At 48.0% G+C, this 26113-nt stretch overlaps 1 protein-coding gene across 2 annotated transcripts in view; it reads right to left on the bottom strand.

The window, feature by feature from the left end:
* Positions 1–731: 731 nt before the first annotated feature.
* The window catches only part of KLHL18 (kelch like family member 18), a 64145-nt gene continuing 38763 nt past the window's right edge, over positions 732–26113 (bottom strand). The window contains exons 4-10 of one of the 2 annotated variants that reach the window (XM_010374757.2): positions 18724–18922; positions 15237–15397; positions 13736–13872; positions 11159–11396; positions 6822–6926; positions 4679–4790; positions 732–3978 (exon numbers count right to left, since the gene is read on the bottom strand). In XM_010374757.2, coding sequence (XP_010373059.2) covers positions 3592–3978; positions 4679–4790; positions 6822–6926; positions 11159–11396; positions 13736–13872; positions 15237–15397; positions 18724–18922 — 1339 coding nt within the window. In that variant the 3' untranslated portion in view covers positions 732–3591. The remainder of the gene's footprint in view (positions 3979–4678; positions 4791–6821; positions 6927–11158; positions 11397–13735; positions 13873–15236; positions 15398–18723; positions 18923–26113) is intronic. The other variant, XM_010374758.2, reaches the window with a different exon arrangement.

Raw genomic sequence — 26113 nt, 5'->3', positions numbered from 1 at the left:
TGTGCAGGAGTGATAGGCCTTCCAAAAACTTAAAAAAATAAAGTTGCCATCCAAGAGTCCAATGGACAAGACTGACCACAAGCTGACTTTTGGAAAAGTGTGACTGAAGAGTTTCCCAACAGGCAAAACCACAGTAACCAGAGTGTAATCTTGGAAGGGCAGATCTGGAATGTGGCTGTATTCAAGGGAGTGAAACTGAAGATGCTAGTTCTCACACTGAAGAGCAAAAAAATCACCAAGGAAACTTGCTTATACCAGAAAGATGAGCTGCACCCCAGCCCTAGGGAACCTGTCTCTAGAAAGGGACTTAGGAATGAATCTGTGGTTTAAACATTTTCCAGTGACTTTTATGTGCACCAAAGTTAAAGCACCTCTGGCCTAGAGCATAAAAAAGGAGCTGGAGGTGCTGATTCCAGGCAGTCAACAGGCAGCCACATTCCATTGGGGAACTCTGGAGTTTTAGGACAGTGAATGGAGAAAAGGGGAAATCCGAGAGTAGGGGTGATCTGGACAGGTCCCATTATGCAAATAAAGTCTTTGCATATTTTTCACCAGAAGTGACTCTCATAAAATAAATCTCTCCAAATACTACTTTTGCTGTACATCTGGCTTTTCCCTTATTTTCACAGAAATATTCCCACTTTGTCCAATATATTTTTTTTCAGTGAATCACAATTAAAAAAAAGATGTACTCCTAATATCTAAGAAATAAACCAAGGAAGGACAAGAGCTATTAGGAGTGTTCTCTTTCTTTATTTCTTTGGTTTCTTAACACAAAAGACATGCATTCTATAAATAAAAGGAAATAAGATTTTCTGGGAAACAATAAATTGGGAGGAATTCCCATAGTCACACCTCTGTGGTCAAGAGGCTAGTCTTCAGCTCCCATCTGGCTGTAATCTCTGATGAAATCCAGAAGAGAAGGCCCATGTGTTATCCAAGAAGGTGAAACACTCAAGGACAGTGAATGCCACAGTCCTCTGCTCAGAGCTGGGCTAGGCCCCAAGGCCCACTGAGCACAATGTCTACCCTATCTCCTTGTTACATCCTTTTCACAATATCCTTGGGTGAAGGTTCTTTTCATGGGGCTATTGGAAAGGCTCCAATACCAAAGAGCCAGACCAGCCATTTACGAACAGCCATTCACCATCAGACTGAGGAACCTACTGGGAGAGTGTGAATATGTTGGCGTTTGCTCACTACTGCTCAGAGCCCAGATCAAAACACTGGCTTGATCTTACTTTGAAACACTGACCTCAGGTGCAGCAGTGTAAATTCTACACCAGGAGGTGGGATTGGACTCAGGAAGGCCACTACAAGAGCAGCAGGCCATGGGAAAATGATCTACCATATCCAGTGGCAAAATCTGGGCCAGTATCCTAAGGACCCACTCAGTAGCCCACAGACTGATTCTTAATACCTTCACAATCCAGGCTTGTTGGTGCTACTTCAAATTCACAAAAGGGGCTTGTAATAAGACAAGCACTGATACATTCCTAACAGGAAATGCACACCCCACCCACCTTCCGAGTCTACCCCTACAGGCAAACCAGGAAGGAGGGAGAAATGCTGGAGCTCTATCACTAGCCCAGGTTAAACGACATCTGATATCAGATTGTTGAGACATTAAAAATAAAAATATAATTTTCAAGTGCTTGTAGCAGAGGCCCAGCTCCTAAGTTGTAGGTAACAAAGGTACTTCCCTCTGAATACATGGCGATTGCACACACTGGTAAACCTGACGGTCCTGGGGTGGGGGAGACACCCCAGGCTCCACATTGTGCCTTTCTGAACAGGCTTCCAGGCCACCCCAGGCAGGCAGCAAAGGACAGGAAACCAACCAGGTGGAGATTGGAGCCCTAAGGCCCAGTCTTGGGCTACAGGAATTGCATCTTCTTTTAGTCTCTACTGGAAGAACTTTAGAAAACCAATTTTGGCAGCAGCAGTTGAAGGACAGCCCCACTGCCCAGTGCACTGGTAAGAGAAATGTCCTCCTCTTTGAGTCCCGCTGTGCTACGTTAGGTCCCATCCAGGGAGAAGGAGGAAGCAGTATGAAATCTTTCCAAAAGGTAAAGGTCATTTGCCAAGATTATAGGAAGAAATATAAAATCTGTTCTTTGCAGCAGCAAGAGATTCTTTCGGCCTTTAGTTATGTCATAAAAGCCAGCTGTGCTTGAATGTAAAGGTCCACCTTGCTGGTCAGTCTGCCCAGGGCTGGAGGGAGGCCAGACCCTTGGGATTGGCAAGTGGATGGAGGAGCAGTGGAATGGCAGGGCAGACAAGGTTACCAGACCAAGCCAGCCCACAGCTGGTAGAAGGAAGCCCCTGGTTAGATTCTAGAGGTGCATATGGTCAACGTGCCCCAGAAGCATCACAATGAGGGAAATCATCCAAGAACAAGATCGATGGGCAAGTGAGAATCTGGCCAGACCTGCTGTTTCCTGCTGGTCAAAAAAGGAAGGAATGTCAGTGAGAGTGGGGAATCTGAATGAGCGCCATGGTGGCAGTAGGAGGTAATCACAGGGGCGTCTGGAGCCCCCAGCTAGGAGCCCCCACCAAGAAGAGTGGCAGTAATTCAGCAGATAGCTAACTCTCTACACCTATGATTTGAAAAGTCCTCTGACAGTAGGTGTGAAGACAGACCCCATGAGCACCTTACTACAGGCCCAGTCAAGAGTGTACTGATTCCACACACACTGGGGCTCAGAGGGAACCCCCAGCTTGATGCGAGGCCTCAGGACGCTGGGATCCGAATGTGGGGTGGATACCGCCCTTCTCCATTTAGACGGTTTTCCATTTAAACACAGATTTGCCCTTAGTGTCTTTTATGCTTTTTTCTTCCTGCAAAATTTGTTCACATAAAAAAAATTATTTTTCTTTCCAGTTTCTTTCAAGTGTTTGTTTAAATTTCCTTCAGTTTCTTTCAAGTATCTTTTTTTCCCTTCTGTTCTCCTGGACAGATGGAAAAGGCCTCACTGAAATCCCAAAATTAGACATGGGGAAAACTTCTCTTCTCCCTGCTTACCCAGCAATGAGGACAGAATCCTTGGTGCCCCACTGTGGAAGAAGGAACGTGCCTGTGTGCAGCCCTCCACTGCTGTGGCCACACCATCTCAGGCACGGAGAACACTTGGGTCTGTCCTTTCACCCCCAACTACATCCCAGTTTCCAGCAGGCTTGGACACTGCAGTCTCCCCATGGCAAAGCGGCCAGAACTCTGCTGGAGAACAAGCAGGCGAAAGGGAGCATCAGATGGAAGGCCTTCTGTGAACAGCGGGCCCACAGAGAGGCGGTGGGTAGGAGCTGGGCCTGGATGGAGCCTGTGTTCGCGTGGACAAGAAAACAGTTCCACGTCACCAGCTGCGGGATCCAGAGGAGCTTGTTTTCCGTGCTGTGCATCTTGATGACCCAGGCCTGAAGGTCACAAGGGTGGCACAGTAGGGGAGGGCTTAAGCACCTGGAAAAACTGTACCTCCGGCGAGCTCGCATTTTGCCACTTCTGGTCCACTGCCTCTCCTGAGGGACTGTTCCTGGAAGGATGCGCCTATGTCTGTACCAGATCCCTGCCCCACCACATCCCCATCCTCTGCCTTAGATGGTGAGGAGAGGGATGCAGCCCACACCGACCCCTCCCTCATGGCAGGCCATGGGGGCCATGAATGTCCAGCGGTCCATCTCTGGGTCATACATCTCCACTGAGCTTAGGTTTGACTGTCCGTCGTAGCCCCCTACAGCGTAGAGGCGCCCACAGCTGGCCACCAGGGAGACCCGGCTCCGGCGCGTGTGCATGGGGACAATCAGGCACCACTGGTCTGCCACAGAGCTGTACATCTCAGCAATGCTGAGGAAGCCAGAGCCATCGTAGCCCCCGCAGACAAACATCTTGCTCCCCAGGGAGGCGGCTCCGTGCCGGCAGCGCTTGTTGAGCATGCCAGCTGCAGGGTGCCAGGTGGCGGTGTGGTGGTTGTAGTGCTCCACCTACAGTGGGGAGAGAGGCACAGGTACAGGACAGTCAGAGACAAAGCTCAGTCCATGGAGTGACCGTGCAGGGCACAGCAGCCCCTATGATGTCAAACTGCTGTGGGAGGCATGGGGATGAGGAGCTCTGCCAGTACTCCCTCTGCTGCAGGCCTGCTCTTTGGTGTATGGGGCAGGGAGAGGTCACCTCACCTGACCCTTTCTGTCTGCATCTAAGGAAACAAAAAAAAGGATGTGCCCAAGGATGCAATGCTAGGTAGTGACAGACCGGTATGAGAGCTGGGTCTCCTGTAATCTCCAGGGCTTTCCACTGCAGCACTGACTGACTACGCAATGACTAGTAAATGGCTGTTGAGCCTTTTTTACAGAATAAATACAATTTCAAACAAATTATCCAAAAGAATACAACTGTTTGCAAATTTACACTTGTAGATTTGTGGTGTCTATGCAGTGTCCGACAGACAGTAGAACAGGGTGGTGGCTGCAGATGTGACTACCCTTCACCCTTCTTTTGTGTACACTGGGTCATTCTCTGGAAGTTCAGAATTTCAGAAGATGCAGTGGGTAGCTTGAAACCTCACTAAATGATACTTTATCCAGCTACGGCAAGGCTGAAGTTTTTTCAATTAATGATCTTCCAAAATAAATCTCAAAGACAGAAGAAGTAGGTGCCCTTATCCCAGGGGGAGCCCAGACTCACACTGCTGAAGATCTGCAAACCATCGTGGCCTCCTGACACATATATCCTGCCCTCAAAGACCGTAACCCCAGCAGCACTGCGATTCGAGCTCATCGGGGTCACCACTGTCCACCTTCAGGAAAGAGTCAAAATAGGAGGGAAAGCATGAGATTCAGGGTTCTTGTCCCCCAAAGATAGCCTAGCAGGGTTCAGGTGAATTGTGCTGGCCATCTCTCCACCTCTTATCACCTCTCCCACCACCTCTCTGACAGCTCTCCTTGGCTGCCGCCTCTCACCCAAGCTGCAAACCGACAGCCTATCTTCTCTGCTCATCTCCATGGCTGCTCAAAATCATTGTGTCTCATACAAGGCCTCTTTCTCTTACAGTTCTGCTCCTCCCTGCACTCCCTGCCTCGTTAAGCAGACGACCAGCTCTCTAGCTGCTGTACTTATAAATCTCAGTGCTATTCTGGCTGCTTCTCCCTCACCGTCAACATTCCTGTGGTCCCCCAAGTCCTGGCTGGTTTGCTTCCGAGTCAGTGCTTGTTCCCATCCCCACTGCCAGTGCCCTACCCTGACCTCTCATCTGGACCACTGCAACAGCCTCTTTACAGGCAGCCTGGATTTCACACCAGTCCCATCCAACCCCCACCCAGCCAGAGGGATTGCTCCTCCTGTACCTGGACCATGTCTGTCCAGTGGTTCCTCACTGTCTCCTCTAAGACAGTCCAGGTTCCTTCATGTGGTTTTTAATTTTTTTAATTTTTGAGACAGGGTCTCACTCTGTCACCAAGGCTGGAGTGCAGTGGTGCAATCATAGCTCACTGAAGTTTTGACCTCCCAGAATCAAGCAATCTTCCTGCCTCCGCCTTCTCAGTAGCTGGGACTACAGGCTCACGCCACCATGCCTGGCTAATTTCTCTCTCTCTTTTTTTTTTTCGTAGAGACAGGGTCTTCCTATGTTGCCTAGGCTAGTCTCGAACTCCTGGGCTCAAGTTACCTTCCTGCCTCGGCCTCCCAAAGTGTTGAGGTTACAAGCGTGAGCCACTGTGCCCGGCTCTTCATGTGGTTCTTTACCTCTTGGTCCTCATCTACCCTTCAGCTTCACCCCACACCATATGCTACCCACCCCGCTCCGTCTCCCATCCACACACTGGGCTCCAGCCCACGAGAGGATCATTGCTGTTCTCGATTACAGTGAACATTTTCTTATTGCAGCCTCGCTCCTTATTGTCTCCCTGCCTATCATAAGCAAACACCTCCCACTGGCTATCCATGACAGGTCTCACCTTGGAAGACATCCCTGCTACCCTGTCCCTTCCTGCAACCCTGGGGAAGATGAAGGTTCTCTCTGCTCTGTGTCCAAGAGCTTCTGACACAGGCCTCCAGGGTAGGATGATCATGATGCAACCTATGGCCCAACCACACTGGGTGCTTTCAAGGATCTCAGACACCCAGCTTGCTGTCTGATCCATAGTAGACTGGTTAAGTGAACAGAATACTAGCTTAAAGGCATCCTAATAAGTCCATTCAACTAATTTGTTTATATTTTATTATATAAGATGAGAGGATTCAAACACTAAAATGAAAAACTCGGGCTAATCTTGTCAATGTTTTTCAAAGAGTGTTCCACAAATGAGTCCCACAAGATGGTGACTGGTGTGTATTGAAAACCCGAGGTTAAACAGAGTTATTCACTGCAAGGTTTCTTAGAGCCTTTAAAATGTTAATACATCTTACGGAAAGACAAGGACTCTGGCAGTTCAGACATCAACATTTCCCACGCCTATCTGACCACAGAACTTAAAACCTTTTTATTTTTTTTCCAAATCATATCCTACCCACTTTAGAACATGCTGTTCATCTACTTCTTATCCCCTCTTGTCTGTATTTCCATTAAAATGGGCTGATTTAGCTAAAAGGTACAGACCATTAAATAACTATTTCCAAGCATCTATGTAGACTATTTGTTTTAAAATTTTATTTACTCATTCTTTCACTTAACCAAGGGTTATTAAATATCTGGTATATACAAAGTACTATAGGGGCAAAAAGGTAAGACATTCTCTACCCTCAAGAAGCTTAAATTTAAAAAACTGCAGTTCTGATTTTTATACTCTCTGTTTATCAGCTCCAGTTGCCCCACGGGAGCCGGATTCCTTACTTGTCCGTCTCAGGTGAGTAGGTCTCCACGGAGCTGAGGGAAGAGTTGCCATCGTAGCCCCCACAGACGTAGATCTGCCCGTCCAGCACGACTGTCCCCATGGCACTGAAACAGACAGAGCTGTCATCCCAGATGAGCCGCAGCCTTCCTGGAGCAGCCTCTCTTGCCCACTGAGAAACAAACCTACCTACTGCCTCTTTCTGCAACCTAAATCTCAGGTATGTGACTAAGTAAAGGCAAAAACCTGAGGTGACAGAAGCTGCCTCATCATTCCACTTGTGCCCCATCCTTCTACCGCAGGCTGCCTCCCCTCCCCGCTCTTCTCTGTCCTTAATCTTTCTAAAATGCTCACCTTCCACCTCACCATGTGAAGGTCGAATTTACCTTGAAGGCCCAACACAACTTCCTCTCTCCTCTTCCTTCCCTTTGTAAGAATTACTCTTTCCTGCCCCTACGCTCCCTGAGTGGCTTATTACAGCAGTTGTTACAATCATTCATTCATCCATCAGATCTTTATCAGCTGGGGTTTAGAGTGGTAAGCAAGCCAAAGTTCCAGCCCACAAGGCACTTATGTTCTGACATTATAGGCTACCAGGAATCTATCTGCCACTTCTGTTTGTGTATAATTTTTAATTAGAGCCTTGATCTGTCACTCAGGCTAGAGTGCAGTGGTACCATCAGAGCTCACTGTGCCTTGAACTCCTGCACCCAATCGATCTTCCTGCACCTCAACCTCCCACGTAGCTGGGATTACAGGTGTGCACCACTACACCCAGCTAATTTTTTTTTTTTTTTGAGACAGGGTCTTGCTATGTTGTGCCCAGGCTGGTTTCAAACTTCTGTCCTCAAGTTATCCTCTTGTCTCAGCCTCCCAAAGTGCTGGGATTACAAGAGTGAGCCACCACACCCAGCCAATCTATCTGCCACCTCTTAATAAGTGAGGACCTCCTGGAAGACAGGAAGGTCCTCACTTCATCTGTGTGACCTTCACAGTGATAAGTATGATGTCCTGTATGTAACAGGCACTGAATGTATGTTTGTTGTGTTACCTCTGCTTTTTCCCAGTCAATTCACATATGTTGTTTTCATCATGTGCCTGGCCTCTAATTTATCTTAGTGATTGATGCCACAGCTTGTTTGCTGTGCATTTACTACATGTGTCAGGTACTCTACATTTGCTATTTTCTTTATTTTTGTTTTGAGACGGAGTCTCGCTCTGTCACCCAGGCTGGAGTGCAGTGGCCGGATCTCAGCTCACTGCAAGCTCCGCCTCCCGGGTTTATGCCATTCTCCTGCCTCAGCCTCCCGAGTAGCTGGGACTACAGGCGCCCGCCACCACACCCAGCTAGTTTTTTTGTATTTTTTTTTTAGTAGAGAGGGGGTTTCACCGTGTTAGCCAGGATGGTCTCGATCTCCTGACCTCGTGATCGGCCCATCTTGGCCTCCCAAAGTGCTGGGATTACAGGCTTGAGCCACTGCACCCGGCCACATTTGCTATTTTCTTTTTTCTTTTTTTTTGAGACGACGTCTTGCTCTATCATCAGGCCGGAGTGCAGTGGCACAATGATGGTTCACAGTAGTCCTGATCTCCTGGGTTCAAGGGATTCTCCCACTTCAGACTCCCCAGTAGCTGGGACTACAGGCACATGGCACCATGCCCAGCTAATCTTCTTTTTGTATAGACAGGGGTCTCAATATCCTGCCCAGGCTGGTCTTGAACTCCTGGGCTCCAGCAATCATCCTCCTGCCTTAGCCTCCCAAAGTGCTGGGATTATAGGTGTGAGCCACTGTGCATGGCCTACTTGCTATTTTCAGCCCTTAGCACACCCTGCAAGGAAGGAAAGAGCACCATAATCACTGTACAGACAGGCAGCTATAGCTTGGGAAGGCTGAGGTCTCTCCTCAAGACTGCCCAGAGAGAGGCCTGCCTCAGATTTAAATGAGACAAGCCCAACTACCCAACTCCTCACATGCCAAGTTTTCCTAATATCAAAGACCCAGGGGTCTGGTGTAATCATGTAATCTTCCACTCTACACAAAGCCTTATAAGGAATGCAGCATGAATGCCAAGCTGTATTTTCAAATGTGATGCTGGTGACGATTAAAAATGAATCTAGGTTTCTAGCCAGGCGTGGTGGCTCACGCCTGTAATCCCAGCACTTTGGGAGGCTGAGGCGGGTGGATTGCCTGAGGTCAGGAGTTCAAGACCAGTCTGGCCAACATGGTGAAACCCCGTCTCTACTAAAAATACAAAAAAAAAAAAAAAAAAAAAATTAGCTGGGCGTGGTGGCAGGTGCCTGTAATCCCAGCTACTGGGGAGGCTGAGGCGGGGGAATTGCTTGAACCAGGGAGGTGGAGGTTGCAGTGAGCTGAGAATGACGCCACTGCACTCCAGCCTGGGCAACAGAGCGAGACTCTATTTAAAAAAAATAAATAAATAAAATAAAATAAATAAATAAATAAATAAATAAATAAATAAATCTAGGTTTCTAACAAACAGGAAAATAAAACATACCAGGCTTAATGCTACCTTTTTTTTTTTTTTTGAGACACAGTCTCATTCTGTCAACCAGGCTAGAATGCAGTGGCACGATCTTAGCTCACTGTAACCCTTGCCTTTCAGGGACATGATAACAGACCCCCTGAACCAGCCCAAAAGAGGAGAGGGACTTGCCTTAGGTAAGTACTGTGGGAAGATCACACATTTACTAGACATGATTACTATCCTTCTGGATACAGACACAAACATAAAAATTACATAACAAAACAGGTGTTGAACAATATGAAAATGAATTAAGAGGTGCCACAAAACTGCATGAGATTAACTATCAACTAGGTAGTAAAGGTGAGTGTGAAGAGGAGAAAATGCTGATTAGCATGGACTGGAATAGTCCAGTGTAAGAAAGCTCTATGGGATGGCGTAGAACACTGGGGGAGATGGGAAGGAAAGATGGCATGATGTCACTAACTGGCAGGACAGACAGTTGTGTGGGATGTCAGGAGAGAAGTGACTAGGAACACTTTAAGGGAGCCTATAATTTAAAAGGGATGTAATGGAACCGGGCCCACACTAATAACAGGGTATTAACCACAGTGAAGGAAAGGAATACCCAGAGGACTTTCCTCCAAGACAGCACTCTAAACCAAGTAACATCAAAGCAAGGAAGTGGTCCAGAGCATACACACAAGGAAGGACAGTTGACTGCAGTCAAAGCAAAAAAGCTACTCATGGTTGGGGACATGGAGCAATGAGTCACTCAAACACAGGAAGCTGCAAAGTATCCAAGCAGCAAAAGTGGGGATGGTGGGAGGAAAGGACTCTCAACGCGTTCTTGGGAGGGGCAGATCTTACGTATTTTTTTCTTCCCAAAGGAACCTACTCCAATGTTTTGTGAACTGGTCTCACCAGTACAAAGGCAGATCCCTCCCAGCTCACATCCACATGTGAACGCTGCTGGATGTGGAACAACATTAGGCATATGTCAAGGAAGCTCAATGTGTAAAAGCGATCAATGCAGAGCTGTCCTGGGTAATGGGCAAGGGGGCCCTGGGCAGCTTTCCTCTCCCCTCCTTGGGCTGCACCAGGTTTCAGCTGCCCACACGTGTGACGACTCCATCACGTGTCTGACATAATGAAACATGCCACCTGTTATCACCTCAGCATTAAGAAGGCCAAACACAGGCACCAGGATGTCTTCTAATCCCACTTCTTATTGGGGCAATATAAGCAGAGAAGTGGAGGGAGCAGGTAGCTAGAATGTACCGAGTGACATACCAACTTGGCCCACCTTGCAAATACCTATGTGCTCCTGTCTAGGAGAACGTGTGTGACCTAAATAAAAGAACACTGCTTTGGTTCATATTCTCCCCAGGTGGAAGCTCATGTGTGAGGGGAGTCCTGGAGAAGGAAGGTATACAGAAAAACACCTTGGATTTCCTTTTATCACTAATAAAGGTAAATCCTCCTTATTCTTCAAGTTTCAACTTTAATCCCACCTCTTCCCTGAAATCTTCCAGAAGTTCCAGTCCAGTTTCTCTCCCTCCTCGAATCTTCCATAATACACATTTCCAGTCCTTATCTGGCACTTAAAATAACAACACAACTTCCATATGTCCATGTCTGGTCTCCCCAAGTTCCTCAAAGGACAAGGCGGGTATTTTACTTTTAAGCAGATGGGGGCTTGCTCCCAGGAGGTACCGGCAGTGGCTGGCCTGGCTGCAGGAAACTCCTAGGCCAAAGCTTGTATTTTACTTTACTGTGTGCCCCTGCTTGTCTAGCATGGCACTCCCCAGGTGCTCAGTGTGTATGTTCGGGCTGCACGTGGCTTCCAGAATACCTTCTCTTGCTATTCATGCTCCCCACTCTGGTCCATGTGTCTGTCTCCGGGTTGTACGCCTCCACAGTGCTCAGCCGTAGCTGGCCATCATATCCTCCAATGGCATAGAGAAGCCCGTTCACCACAGCCACGCCAACACGGCTGCGGGCTGTTGTCATGGGACGGCACCTCTCCCAGTGATTGGCGATGGGGTCGAACACTTCCACCACATTCAGGGAATCACCTGCATAAAAATTTGCTACTCAAATTAAAACAAATGAGACCACTTGTTTAGATCACAGCTATTGGGCATTGATTATACGGAACATTTGACTCAATTCTATTAGCTCTTCCCACAGAATTACTCAAGGCACAAGGGCCACTAAGAAATTTCAACCATGATCACTTCAAACCTAATTCTTTTATTTATTTATTTATTATTATTTTTTTTTGAGGCAGAGTCTCGCTCTGTCGCCCGGGCTGGAGTGCAGTGGCCGGATCTCAGCTCACTGCACGCTCCGCCTCCCGGATTTACGCCATTCTCCTGCCTCAGCCTCCCGAGTAGCTGGGACTACAGGCGCCCGCCACCTCGCCCGGCTAGTTTTTGTATTTTTTTAGTAGAGACGAGGTTTCACCGTGTCAGCCAGGATGGTCTCGATCTCCTGACCTCGTGATCCGCCCGTCTCGGCCTCCCAAAGTGCTGGGATTACAGGCTTGAGCCACCGCGCCCGGCCTCAAACCTAATTCTTTAAGGAAAATCAGAATCAGACAGGAGGTATTTATTTTTTAGAGAGGGCAGTTTTCAGTTACAATCAGGTACTGCACCTGCTTAAAGTCAAAAGTATAGGCGAATTGATACAATATTTCCTCCAGGCAGGAGGTATGCCAGAGGGACGGGCATGTACTCCAGTGCTTTCATTTGCTAGTGGGTGACCCAAGGCAAGGGGCTTTGTGTCCCCACCGTCTGCTTCATACATGAAATGGAGATAATCTTTACGGATTAAATGATGTAACAGGTAAAGCACCTAGCATGGTTCAATATACTTAGTGCTCAATAAATAGTCACAGTAGCAAGGAATGATCATTCCAGCCCTACCTTTTGCATCAGGTTTTTGTGATGATCAAATAAAATAACCTCTCTTCCTGTGGTATGCTGCTATGGGGCACTTGGCATTTCATTTGCACGCTGCTTCAGCGTGCACTGAGTTGAGGACTTACCTGTTCCAGGCCCTATGATTAACAAGCAGCAGCTAGTACCCAACTCTCATTAACATTCAATTAAAAACAAAACTGGGCCAGGTGCGGTGGCTCACACCTGTAATCCAGCACTTTGGGAGGCCAAGGTTGGCAGATCACTTGAGGTCAGGAACTAAAAACCAGCCTGGCTAACATGGTAAAACTCCATCTCTACTAAAAATACAAAAATCAGCTGGGTGTAGTAGCATGTGCCTGTAGTCCCAGATACTCAGGAGGCTAAGGCGGGAGAATTGCTTGAACCCGGGAGGCAGAGGTTGCACTCCAGCCTGGGTGACAAGAGTGACACTCCATCTCAAAAAATTTAAAAACAAAAACAAAACAACAACAACAAAAAACTGCCTGGGAGTGCCCACCAACTCCTCCCAAGTTGGGAGGCCATGCAGCTTTCTGAAAATCTTACTTTTAGGCCGGGTGCGGTGGCTCAAGCCTGTAATCCCAGCACTTTGGGAGGCCGAGACGGGCGGATCACGAGGTCAGGAGATCGAGACCATCCTGGCTAACACGGTGAAACCCCGTCTCTACTAAAAAAACAAAAAAAAACTAGCCGGGCAAGGTGGCGGGCTCCTGTTGTCCCAGCTACTCAGGAGGCTGAGGCAGGAGAATGGCGTAAACCTGGGAGGCAGAGCTTGCAGTGAGCTGAGATCCGGCCACTGCACTCCAGCCTGGGTGACAGAGCGAGACTCCGTCTCAACAACAACAACAACAACAACAACAACAAAAAAAAAAAAAAAAAAAAAAAAAAAAGAAAATCTTAATTTTAGATTCAAAAACTGCCAATAACCCACGGACTGTAAAGCATGTGTGTGTTTCACAGGGGGTGGGGCTGACAGTGGTAGAGCCTGTGTATTTGGATAATCTTTCTCTTGGGGACATTCTCAGTCTAACCCCAGAGATTCATATGACCAAATGTGAATAGTCTGGTATGGAACTGGGTCTCTGACTGTATCCTATCCAGGGCTGACAGGATGCTATACCATAGCCAATGTGATATTAGGGCAAAAGTGCTGGCTCAGGAACCAGTACACCCAAGTTGTAGTCCTTGTTCTGCCAAAAACAATTGTATGAACATAGTGAAAGTTCGGTGGGGCTCAATTTCCTCACTTGTCAGGTAAGCAGGCTAGGCCTCAAAGATTTCTAGAAGGTCTCTTTAGCACTGATATTCTGATTCAATGGCCTGAATATGTGACATGCTCTAACTGTGGAGCAATTGTACAAAATTAAGAGGGGCAAGGGAGATGACAGCACAAAACAGAGAAACCAGAAGGGCCAGGCTAATTTGTTTGGTGCTTCCTCATCCATGGAGTCCAAGATGGGGGTCTATAAAGGGGAGCCGCAAGGTACCTGCTGAGTTGAGGCCCCCCACAGCGTAGATAAGCCCAGCGATGGACGTGCAGCAGCGTGGCCGGGTTCTGAAAGCTGGCAGGTGGGGCCGGCGCTCTGGCATGAGGTGGTAGTCCTTTGCTTCATCTACCAGGTCCCTGGAATAAGGTGGAAGATGCTAGAACAGGAGGTATCCCCCCTGACTTAGTCCTTGTTTGCATCCCTGAGCCTGGCTCCCCACTGCCAACTGCAGGGGAAACCTGGGAGGAGAAGCCTTCTGGAAGGTCTGGTCTCAAAGAAACCAGGTGAGTTCTGAGAAAATCATATATGGCTACTGAGATATATTCAAAATTAAAGGGGCAAGACAAGTAGAGACCACCTCAGCTAGTGTAATCAGGTACAGATTAGGCATGAGAAGAACAGGGTGGTGGCCAAAATGGCTGGACCTGGGAGTTTCAACAAGCAGCACACACCCTGTTGCCACTCAGACCTAGCCCTTCCTTTCCATCCCCACAACTGCAACCTGCAATTAATCACCACTCACTTGCATGGCGGCAGCTCCTGACACATTTCCCTGCCTCCAGCCTGTCCCTCCATTCCACTTCCACACTAGAGTTCAAGCTAAGACCCTTCAATGGCCACTCACTGCAGATAGAATAAAGTCCAAACTCCTCAACAGCACCCTTGAGACTGCTGGTCACTGGGCCATAGCTACCTCCAGACACAACTCCACCCTGTCCTGACACACACCTTCACACCACCTGCCATGGACAAGCACTTACTTCCTCCTGAACCAGCTGATCCCAACCAGGACTTGGAAAATGAAGGAAAGCTGAATATGTGTAAAGTTTTTATCGGCAAAGGAGAAAAAAATATTTCAGGGTTGTGCATTTGACAAGCAATCTGGAGGAGAATGAACATTTTTCTCTGCTCTTCTACTTTTACAGCAGTCATCCTATAGGGCTGCCATCTTCTGAACTGTTTGAGTAGCTCTGCTGTGCCATGTTGTCATTGACTTACTCTGGGTAAAAGTTTCATGTGTTGGTCAACACATCCACCCCTTGCCTATCATCGTAGATGTAAAGCTTACACCTGCCAGAGGCCCCCCATGCCCACGGCACTGACTAATATTTACTGAAGAGGGCAAAGAGCCCCAGGAATTCCCATTTGCAGCAATGAGTGAGGTGCTGGTGTGGATAGGGTCAGGGCAGGTAGTAAAGATACTTGCACATTCATAAATAGCTCAGTGGGGAAAGATGCTGGAAAATCCTCAGATAACTCAGCAGGGGAAAGCCCTTTCTGCTTTGATGCTCCCACATGGCACATCTCTCTGCCCAAGGAGTAAGATTCGGCCTCTTCACACTTGCTCTTCCAGCTTCTAGATAGAGGGCTGACCAATCTGTGTGCCATGAATTAGACTGACCACTCTAAATGTTTTCTTTCCAGAACTGGAAGAGGTGGCCAACTCCTCTTCCCTGCTTAGATCTTTAGCAGTGTCCTGTGCAGGTCCACCCTCACTCACCTGCATTTGTGGCAGCAACGCACCAGGTCATCCTGCTGTACTCTGTCTGAAAGGAACTGGGGCCGGCAGAGGGGCAGGCGGATATTGGACAGCAGCTCAGGCAGGTAGGGACCCCTCTGCTCCCGGTCGTATCTGACCCAGGCCAATGCAGCTTCAAAGACCTGTCATGAGAGTGGATGCTCTGGCAGCAAATCCTCCCACCCAGGGGCCACATCCCAGGCCTGCAATCTGAATGCCTCCACTTCCTATACTGAAGCAGTCCCTTGGGCCCATCAATCTTTTCTCCTACTTGTCTCTAAAATCCCTGATTTCTCTCTACTTCCTAGGCTACTAGAACAGCTTCCTGAATTTCATTATGATTATGATTTCTTTCTTTCTTTTTTTTTTTTTTTGAGACGGAGTTTCGCTCTGTCACCCAGGCTGGAGTGCAGTGGCCGGATCTCAGCTCACTGCAAGCTCTGCCTCCCAGGTTTACGCCCTTCTCCTGCCTCAGCCTGCCGAGTAGCTGGGACTACAGGCGTCCGCCACCTTGCCCGGCTAGTTTTTTGTATTTTTTAGTAGAGACGGGGTTTCACCGTGTTAGCCAGGATGGTCTCGATCTCCTGACCTCGTGATCCGCCCGTCTCGGCCTCCCAAAGTGCTGGGATTACAGGCTTGAGCCACCGCACCCGGCGATGATTATGATTTCTTAGTGAAAAATCATCAATGGCATCTTATTCCTTTCTGTCAAAACAAAACTCCTGTTTCCCTTCCTGCTGCCCCTGCACCCCTACTCCCTCTAAACTCCCTTCATTACCCTCTCTGTACTCTAGCAAGGCTGGGCTGGTTCTCCTGTTTGCACTGTCCCCCCTCACCTAAAATGCCCTCTCATCTCCTCTTCATCTAAACCCATTCGCCTATTTTAAGGCCTGGCTCTAGATCGATGTTCTCCAAGGAGCCTTTCTTAATGGCTCCAACCACAAGGATATCGCCCTCTAAAGCCCTATAGCCCTTACAAAATTTATCACTCAAATAAATGTGAGCTGCCCCGCCCCCCAGCCCCATCATATTAATTAGTGTAAGAGCTAGGGACAGGACACCTAGTTCTTGGAATGAGGCTTTTTCCTCAAAATCAGTGTCTATGCTGCTAAGCCCAGGGTCCACTTTTCTCTCAGGCTCCTATCAAGCCCGTTTCACCTCCCTAGCATCCCCCTTTCCTAGAGGAAAGAGGAAAACAAATCATACCTTTTAATCCTTCCTCAAATTTCTTTCTTTTTTTTATTTTGGAGACAGGGTCTCGCCCCACCACCCAGGCTGGAGTACAGTGGCACAATCTCAGCTCACCACAACCTCTGCGTCCCAGCTCAAGCAATCCTCCCACCTCAGCCCAAGTAGCTGGGATTACAAGCCAGGAGTTTAAGCTGGACCATGCCTGGCTAAATTCTGTGCTTTTAGTAGAGATGGGGTTTCACCATGTTTCCCAGGCTGGTTTCAAACTCCTGAGCTCAACAAATCTGCCCACCCTGGCCTCCCAAAGTGCTGAGATTACAGGCGTGAGCCACTGCTCCTGGCCCTCCTTAAATTTCTAACATTTGTCCCTCATCCTCACTCTCAGGTGAGAAAACAGAAAACCAGAAGAGAATGTCAGTCAGTAAGAATCTACCTGTCCCCTGTCCCTGGGTGTGTGCCCCAGCTCTCCCTCCTGCTATTGTGGATATGGATGGCTTGTGCTCCTATCAAAGATGCACACCCTTACGCCCTAGACTGTCTGTTCTCACTTATTCCAGAACATCATTCCAACAAGTGCTCTCCCATTTCTCCAACATTATCAATTCTTCCCTCTCTTCTGGAAAATTCCCACCAGCAGTCAAATACGCTGTAATTTTGCCGAGCCTGGCGCAGTGGCTCACACCTGTAATCCCAGCACTTTGGGAGGCCGAGGCGGGCGGATCATCTGAGGTCGGGAGTTCGAGAACAGCCCAGCCAACATAGTGAAACCCTGTTTCTACTAAAAATACAAAAATTAGCCAGGTACGATGGCGTGTACCTGTAATCCCAGCTACTCAGGAAGCTGAGGCAGGAGAAATGCTTGAACCTGGGAGGTGGAGGCTGCAGTGAGCTAAGATTGTGCCATCGTGCCATTGCATTCCAGCCTGGGTGACAGAGTAAGACGCTGTCTCAAAAAAAAAAAAAAAAAAAAAAAAGGCCTGGCATGATAGCTCATGCTTATAATCCCAGCACTTTGGGAGGCCAAGGTGACAGGATCATGTGAGGCCAGAGTTCAAGACCAGCCTGGCCAACATGGCGAAACCCCATCTCAACTAAAAATATAAAAATTAGCCAGGCGTGGTAGTGGGCATCTGTAATCCCAGCTACCTGGGAGGCTGAAGCAGGAGAATCGCTTGAACCTGGGAGGCAGAGAGGTTGCAGTGAGCTGAGATTGTTGCCACTGCACTACAGCCTGCCTGGGCGTCGGAGCAAGACTCTTTCTCAAAAACAAACAAACAAACAAAGAAACAAACAAACAATCCCTCTTGATTTCACAAACCCCTCCCACAGCCGCCCCAATGTTCTGCTCTTCCTTAGAACAAGATTCTTTCAAAAAGTTATCTATACTTGGTCAGGCACAGTGGCTCACGTCTGTAAACCCAGCATTTTGGGAGGCCGGGGTGGGTGGGTCACTTGAGGTCAGGAATTCGAGACCAGCCTGGCCAACATGCTGAAACCCCATCTTTACTAAAAGTATAAAAATTAGCCTGGCATGGTGGTGCGTGCCTGTAATCCCACCTACTCAGGAGGTTGATGCAGAAGAATTGCTTGAACCCGGGAGATGGAGGTTGCAGCGAGCCAAGATAGCGCCACTGCACTCCAGCTTGGGTGACAGAATGAGACTCTCTCAAAAAAACAACAAAAAAATTATCTATACTTGCTGTTTCTGGTTCACAGCAGGATTATTTCTAATAGTAAACATTGGAAATAACCCAAACATACAAGAATAAGGCGAGTAGGTTGATAAAAATCAACAATGCTATTTAGACACTAAAATGTATAGAGGCCACGTGCGGTGGCTCACGCCTATAATCCCAGCACTTTGGGAGACTGAGGCGGGAGGATCACTTAAGGACAGTAGTTCAAGACCAGCCTGGGCAACATGGTGAAACCCAGTCTCTACAAAAAATACAAAAATTAGCTGGGTGTGGTGGTATGTGCCTGTAGTTCCAGCTACTCAGGAGGCTGAAGTGGGAGGATGAGACTGCAGTGAGCCATGATCTTGCTACTGCACTCCAGCCTAGGTGACAGAGCAAGGTACTGTCTCAAAAAAATAAATAAAACACATAGAGAGTTTTCATGAAAAATGCATGATACAGTAAAACAAGCTCCATAATATACAACAGCCACATACATGTCATGATCTTAATTTTGTAAAAAAAAAATAAATAAATAAAACAATGATTATAAAGAGCAGCACCTCATGTCACCTGCACAGACTGCTACTGTGCTCACATACCTGCTCCTCAGATTTGACATTCAGCTCATCCCGAGACACCAGCTCAAGCACGTCTTCCAAGGGCAGGGCCAGGAACTCTTCTGACATGGACACCTCCACAAAGTGCTGGTGGATGAAGCTGTTGGCAGCGTCGTACAGCACAGCACACATCATTGTCTCAGCAAACTGGCGCACACCCAGGCAGTTTTTTGGGTGAAGCCTTTTGGCATAAGAAAAGAAAAAAAAAAATTAGAGGAAGAAAGGATGTTACCTTTGACCATTCTCAGGCTGGTTCTGGTAGAGCCACAGAATGAAAACAAATTCTTAACCTCAGCTTTGTTGGAAACTCTCTGTGTGACACAAGCTGTACTTCTCTGGGACTCAACTTCTAAAGGTATAAAATTAAGAAGAAAGATTATCCTCAAAGGTCCCCGCCTTTTGGGCCTAGTGCTCTGTGCGTCAGGTGGAATGAGCTCTCTGGGTAGTTCTGTAAAGTAACTGTCAGAAGGCGAGAAGTAACCGTCACAGGAGCTCATGCACTGAAAATCTGCTTGAGACGTTCCACCACTGAAATTCCTGATTGAGTGTCCAGGGCAGTATCTCAACTTTGATCACAAGGAAGGCACCGAAGTCACAGAATTAGAGTTTAAAAAACAACGATAGGGCTGGGCGCAGTGGCTCACGCCTGTAATCCCAGCACTTTTGGAGGCTGAAGTGGGCGGATCATGAGATCAGGAGACCATCCTGGCTAATACAGTGAAACCCCGTCTCTACTAAAAATACAAAAAATTAGCCGGGCGTGGTGGCGGGCGCCTGTAGTCCCAGCTACTTGGGAGGCTGAGGAAGGAGAATGGTGTGAACCCAGGAGGCAGAGCTTGCAGTGAGCCGAGATCGCGCCACTGCAGTCCAGCCTGGGTTACAGAGCGAGACTCTGTCTCAAAAAAACAAAAAACAAACAAACAAAAAACAAACAAACAAAAAAAAACAAAAAACATGGAGAGATGGCTTTTTTTTTTTTTTTTGAGATGGAGTCTCGCTCTGTCACCCAGGCTGGAGTGTAGTGGCCGGATCCTGGCTCACTGCAAGCTCCGCCTCCTGGGTTTACGCCATTCTCCTGCCTCAGCCTCCCGAGTAGCTGGGACTACAGGCGCCCGCCACCTTGCCCGGCTAGTTTTTTGTATTTTTTAGTAGAGACGGGGTTTCACCGTGTTAGCCAGGATGGTCTCGATCTCCTGACCTCGTGATCCGCCCGTCTCGGCCTCCCAAAGTGCTGGGATGACAGGCTTGAGCCACCGCGCCTGGCCGAGATGGCTTCTTTAATATGGGAACCCTTATACTTTTTCTTTTTTTTTTTCTTTTTTGAGACAGGGTCTCACTTTGTCCCCCAGGCTGGAGTGCAGTAGCACGAACACGGCTAACATCAGCCTTGACCTCCCGGGCTCAAGCGATCCTTCTGCCTCAGCCCCACAAGTAGCTGGGACTACAGGCACCACCATGCCTGGCTAATTTTTGTACTTTTTGTGGTAAAGACAGGGATTCACCATGTTGCCCAGGCAGGACTTGAACTCCCGAACTCCAGCAATCCACCTGCCTCAGCCTCCCAAAGTGCTGGGATTTTTTCTTGTTTTATATAGAAAGACACTCCACGGGCTTAATTGTTCAGACAATCAGAAACAACAGTAGCACTATCATTTATTTACCATCAGTGAGTCAAATATTTTGCTAGGCCTTTTATACACATTCTCCAGAATCTTCTTTTTTTTTTTTTTGAGACGGAGTCTCGCTCTGTGACCCAGTCTGGAGTGCAGTGGCCGGATCTCAGCTCACTGCAAGCTCCATCTCCTGGGTTTACGCCATTCTCCTGCCTCAGCCTCCCGGGTAGCTGGGACTACAGGTGCCCGCCACCTCGCCCGGCTATTTTTTTTTTTTTTTGTACTTTTTAGTAGAGACGGGGTTTCACCGTGTTAGCCAGGATGGTCTGGATCTCCTGATCTCGTGATCCAACCGTCTTGGCCTCCCAAAGTGCTGGGATTACAGGCTTGAGCCACCGCGCCCGGCCTCCAGAATCTTCTTTTTTTTTTTTTTTTTTTTGAGACGAAGTCTTGCTGTGTCGCCCAGGCTGGAGTGCAGTGGCGCGATCTCGGCTCACTGCAAGCTCCGCCTCCCGGGTTCACGCCATTCTCCCGCCTCAGCCTCCAAGTAGCTGGGACTACAGGCGCCCGCCACCGCGCCCGGCTAGTTTTTTGTATTTTTAGTAGAGACGGGGTTTCACCGTGTTCGCCAGGAGGGTCTCGATCTCCTGACCTCGTGATCCACCTGCCTCGGCCTCCCAAAGTGCTGGGATTACAGGCTTGAGCCACCGCTCCCGGCCTCCAGAATCTTCTTAACCTGCAAAGTAGTAATGCACTCATAGATGGAAAACAGGCTCAGGGAAACCAAAAATGGTGCTCACAGTCCCTTGAGACAAGCAAGTGGAGGTGCTGAGATTGAAATCAGGCCTCTTGTGCACATTCCCACGGTAACCTGGCAGACTTATACTCATCAGGGCTAGAGAAACCCAGGATAAATCCTGGCCCTGATGCTCACAGGGCAATTTGGGTGGGTTATGTTCTTCCAAGTGTCAGTAATTTTCTTACCTGAAAGAAGATGATGACAACAGCTACCTACCTCTTAGGGTTGAGCCATGATGCGTGGTACCTGGTACGAAGTTAGTGGCTGTCTTAATTTTTTATTATGGTTGCTTTTGTTTTTTGAGACAAGGTCTTATTCTGTCACCTAGGCTGGAGTGTAGTGGTGCAATCACGGCTCATGGATAGCCTTGACCTCTAGAGCTCAAGTGATCCTTCTACCTCAACCTGCCAAGTAGCTGAGACCACACCTGGTTAATTAAAAAAAAATGTTTTTTGGTAGAGACAGCGTCTCCCTATGTTGCCCAAACTCGTCTCAAACTCCTAGGCTTGAGCAATCCTCCTGCCTTGGCCTCCCAAAGTGCTGGGATTACAGGCGTGAGCCACTGTGCCCAGCTTGTTTTTCTTACTACTGTTGCATCTAAGAAAATTCCAAATGAGTCCAGTGCGATTCTAAAATCTTGGTGACAGCAGCAGACCCTGGGGGATTCTTACTTTGGCTTCATGACTAATTCTCTGTAGAGATGGCACTGATCAGATTAAAAATTGGACAGGCTTGCTTTTCTTCATTAGAAAGGTTTATGTATTTTCCCCGATGTTGATTTAAGGTTTTAGGCACAGAGTTATATTGATTTAGCAATATTCACTATTGTCCCCTAGCAGTTGACCCATCAAGGACTGAATAGGCAAGGTACCTTGGAGCCTGGCTTTATGACTAGTCAAAATTCTACACAGTTATTTCATTTCAGCCTGAGCTTGCTCTGTCTATTGCTTTGGAAACTGATGTGAATTTAGAAGAGCAAAGAAACATAAGCAGAGAACAACACGTAGGCAAAGTTCATGGCCACTGAGGAATACAGTGCTGAAGGTCAGAATGTCAGCTCTGTCATCTGTCAAATGCCTTTCTCCTAAAGCACTTACAGTGATTGAATAAGATTTGTTAAAGCACTTTACAAATATAAGGCAGACAAAACTTCCCTGGGCCTCTACAGCATGTGCTTCACTATTTCCTACCACTTTGACATCAACCTGAGAGGAGGATTCAAAATGCCATGGAGCAGAAGCTGGATTAAGTACAAGGATACGGGAGCCAATGATCAACGTAGCCACTGACATTCATTTCCAAACTCTCCTTCTCAGGTTAGGATTCTCATACCTTATTTTTGGGTGTCTCTGATTGGCTTGGCATAATACTGAGCACAAAACACACCTTTTTTTTTTTCCTTTTCTTTTTTTTGAGACGGAGTCTCCCTGTGTTGCCCAGGCTAGAGTGCAGTGGCATGATCTCAGCTCACTGCAACCTCTGCCTCCTGGGTTCAAGTGATTCTCCTGCCTCAGCCTCCCAAGTAGCTGGGATTACAGGCATTGTGTCACCACGGCTGGCTCATTTTGTATTTTTAGTAGAGATGGCGTTTCACCATGTTGGCCAGGCTGGTCTCCAACTATTGACCTCAGGTGATTCGCCCACCTCGGCCTCTCAGAGTGCCAGGATAACAAGCGTAAGCCACCACGCCTGGCCAAAACACATCTTTTTTTTTTTCTTTTTTTTGAGATGGAGTTTCACTCTTATTGCCCAGGCTGGAGTGCAATGGCACGATCTCGGATCACTGCCACCTCCGCCTCCCAGGTTCAAGTGATTCTCTTGCCTCAGAGCTGTCACACAGGAAAGGGGCCCATTCAAGAGGAAGAGAGAGATATGAGGGAAAATAAACCTTCAGGGTTGATGGAGACCCACATCTTTCATTAGCCACATCACAATCTTCTTCCTTGCTGACACAGCTTGACTTTGGAAGCAAGAAGACAGCATAAGACATAATGCTTTATCAGAGGCAGGAAGCAGTGACTTGAATTAAATAGGTTACTGACGTGGTTCATTGACATATTTGATGTCCCAATCTACCTCTGAGAGAATTTCAGAAAATACACAGCTCCAAGGCCGGGCGCAGTGACTCACGCCTGTAATCCCAGCACTTTGGGAGGCCGAGGTGGGCAGCTCACTTGAGTTCAGGAGTTCGAGACCAGCCTGGCCAACATGGTGAAACCCCATCTCTACTAAAAATACAAAAATTAGCTGGGCGTGGTAGTGTGTGCCTGTAGTCCCAACTGCTCAGGAGGCTGAGGCAGGAGGATCGCTTGAACCTGGAAGGTGGTGGTTGCAGTGAGCTGAGATCATGCCATTGCATTCCCACCTGGGCAACAGAGCAAGACTCTGTCTCAAAAATAAATAAATAGAAATAAAAATACAAAAGTTAGCTGGGTGCGGTGGCAGACACCTGTAATCCTGCTACTCTGAAGGCTGAGGCAGGTGAATGCTTGAGCCTGGGAGGCAGAGGTTGCAGTGAGCCAAAATAGCGCAACTGCACTCCAGCCTGGGAGACAGAGTGAGACTCCATCTCAAAAAACAAAAAGAAAGAAAGAAAGAAAGAAAATACAAAGCTCCAGTACTGCTTGCCTAAAAGCAAGGAGGCCCATACATTTGAAGGCCAGAAAGAGGGCCACCAGAAAAAGTCAACCCCAGCTTCACGGGAAAAAAAAAGCAGCAGGTTGAAGATGTAATGGACTGAGCAGCCTCAGGAACTGTGGCTTTAAGAACTCTGATGGCATTGCAGCTTCTCTGTGCTGTCACTTATCTTTTCCACTGGTGCTCAGAATGGTTTTCCTCAAGTCGCTGGCAATCAAATCTTAAAATGATGTACCCTCAAGGGCACAAAGGAAGTGGGGAGCTGGGAGACACCACCACATTCTGTAGCCAGGCTCAGGGAGAATCATTCCAAGGAACAGAGACAATAATAGGAACTACTGGAGAGAAAAACAGAAAGCAGGCCATGGCTCTGGAGTCTGTGGCAGGAAATAGGAATGAGGTACAGATTTAGGTCTCAGAAGGGGTCCTGAAAGGCTGAATGAAAAAATGTCAAGGATAGACTTAAAACATCAGGTTTATGTGTAAGTACTTACTCCTAAAATGTTACTGGTGCATGCAAACCTGCACTGGCCTAAAAATGACTTTTCTTTTTTCCTTTTAGTTTTTAGAGACAGAGTCTTGCTCAGTCGCCCAAGCTGGAGTAAGATGATTATAACTCACTACAGCCTTGAGCTCCTGGCTGAAGCGACTCTCCCACCTTAGCCTCTCCAGCAGCTGTGAACCACTGCGCTTGACTAATAATTTTTTTTTTTTTTTTTTTTTTTTTTTGAGACAGTATCTTGCTTTGGCATAAAGGCTGGTCTGGAAATCCTAACCTCAAGCAATCCTCCTGCCTTGGCCCCCAAAATGCTGGGATTACAGCATGAACCACCTCATCTGGCCTAAAAATCACTTTTCTAAGCAACTTTTTGTTTGTTTGTTTGTTTGTTTGAGACGGAGTCTCGCTCTGTCGCCCAGGCTGGAGTGCAGTGGCCGGATCTCAGCTCACTGCAAGCTCCGCCTCCCGGGTTTACGCCATTCTCCTGCCTCAGCCTCCCAAGTAGCTGGGACTACAGGCGCCCGCCAACTCGCCCGGCTAGTTTTTTGAATTTTTTAGTAGAGACGGGGTTTCGCCGTGTTAGCTAGGTTGGTCTCGATCTCCTGACCTCGCGATCCACCCGTCTCAGCCTCCCAAAGTGCTGGGATTACAGGCTTGAGCCACCGCGACCGGCCTTCTAAGCAACTTTTAGATAACAGTAACTTTACAACACAGCCTGGATCCAGTGTTGACAGTGACAATCTCAAAAGCCCCCTAGGTGGAGCTGTTGTCCCTTGGTGAAGATTTGAGGATTGCCAACAATCCTTTCCAGGAATTAATCCTACTTAGCCACAGAAAGCCATTTCAGCAGTGGTGAAGCCCAAGGCCTCCAAGCCTGGGGCTCTATCTTACAGAAAGGAAAAAAAAAAAAAAGAAAGAAAGAAAAAGAAAAAAGAAAGTCATTTTCCAAGTTCTATGGGAAAAAGAGGTGAACTAAGTCCAGTCTGTGTCTTAAGAAGCTCACAAATGAGCAGGAAGATAGTGTAGTGTGTGCTCCTCACATCTCCATATGCACCCTCTGGCCTGCCCCAGAAGGCATCCCAGAGCAGGGACAAGCTTGGTTCTGCAGCTTTACTCTTACTACAAGGTCTTTATAAAACTGCGAACAGGCCGGGCGCGGTGGCTCAAGCCTGTAATCCCAGCACTTTGGGAGGCCGAGGCGGGCGGATCACAAGGTCAGGAGATTGAGACCATCCTGGCTAACACGGTGAAACCCCGTCTCTACTAAAAATACAAAAAACTAGCCGGGCGAGGTGGCGGCGCCTGTAGTCCCAGCTACTCGGGAGGCTGAGGCAGGAGAATGGCGTGAACCCGGGAGGCGGAGCTTGCAGTGAGCTGATATCCGGCCACTGCACTCCAGCCTGGGTGACAGAGTGAGACTCTGTCTCAAAAAAAAAAAACAAAAAAAAAAAACTGCGAACAGCACCACTTACCTCAAGATGAAATCCTTTACCCAGTGTTCAGCAGATGAGCCCCCCACTAAATCTTAGGCATCATTACCATGATTATTTGACTAGCTGCACACACAGCAGTACTCAGTGTGATGACCATGAGCACCCTGTGGGCAGGATATGAACAGACAGCGGGTGTGGTCCACAAGCTGCTAAGTGAACTGGATAGGTGGAGTGAGAATGGGGGAGGCGAGGTCAGCTCCATGAGGGGATGAGGTTCGGGAGGGCAGATCTGAGTCAGGAGGAATGCTGACAGGCCAGCTACCTAGTGATCGGAGTAGGCTCAGGTGAAGGCTGGGTGTGCGAAGCACCACAGACACAGGGGTGCTGTTTG

This window comes from Rhinopithecus roxellana, chromosome 1 (genome assembly GCF_007565055.1).
Source record: "Rhinopithecus roxellana isolate Shanxi Qingling chromosome 1, ASM756505v1, whole genome shotgun sequence".
Taxonomy (NCBI): Eukaryota; Metazoa; Chordata; class Mammalia; order Primates; family Cercopithecidae; genus Rhinopithecus; species Rhinopithecus roxellana.
The sequence above is the reverse complement of the archived record's forward strand: the minus strand, read 5'-3'. Positions and strand labels throughout refer to the sequence as shown.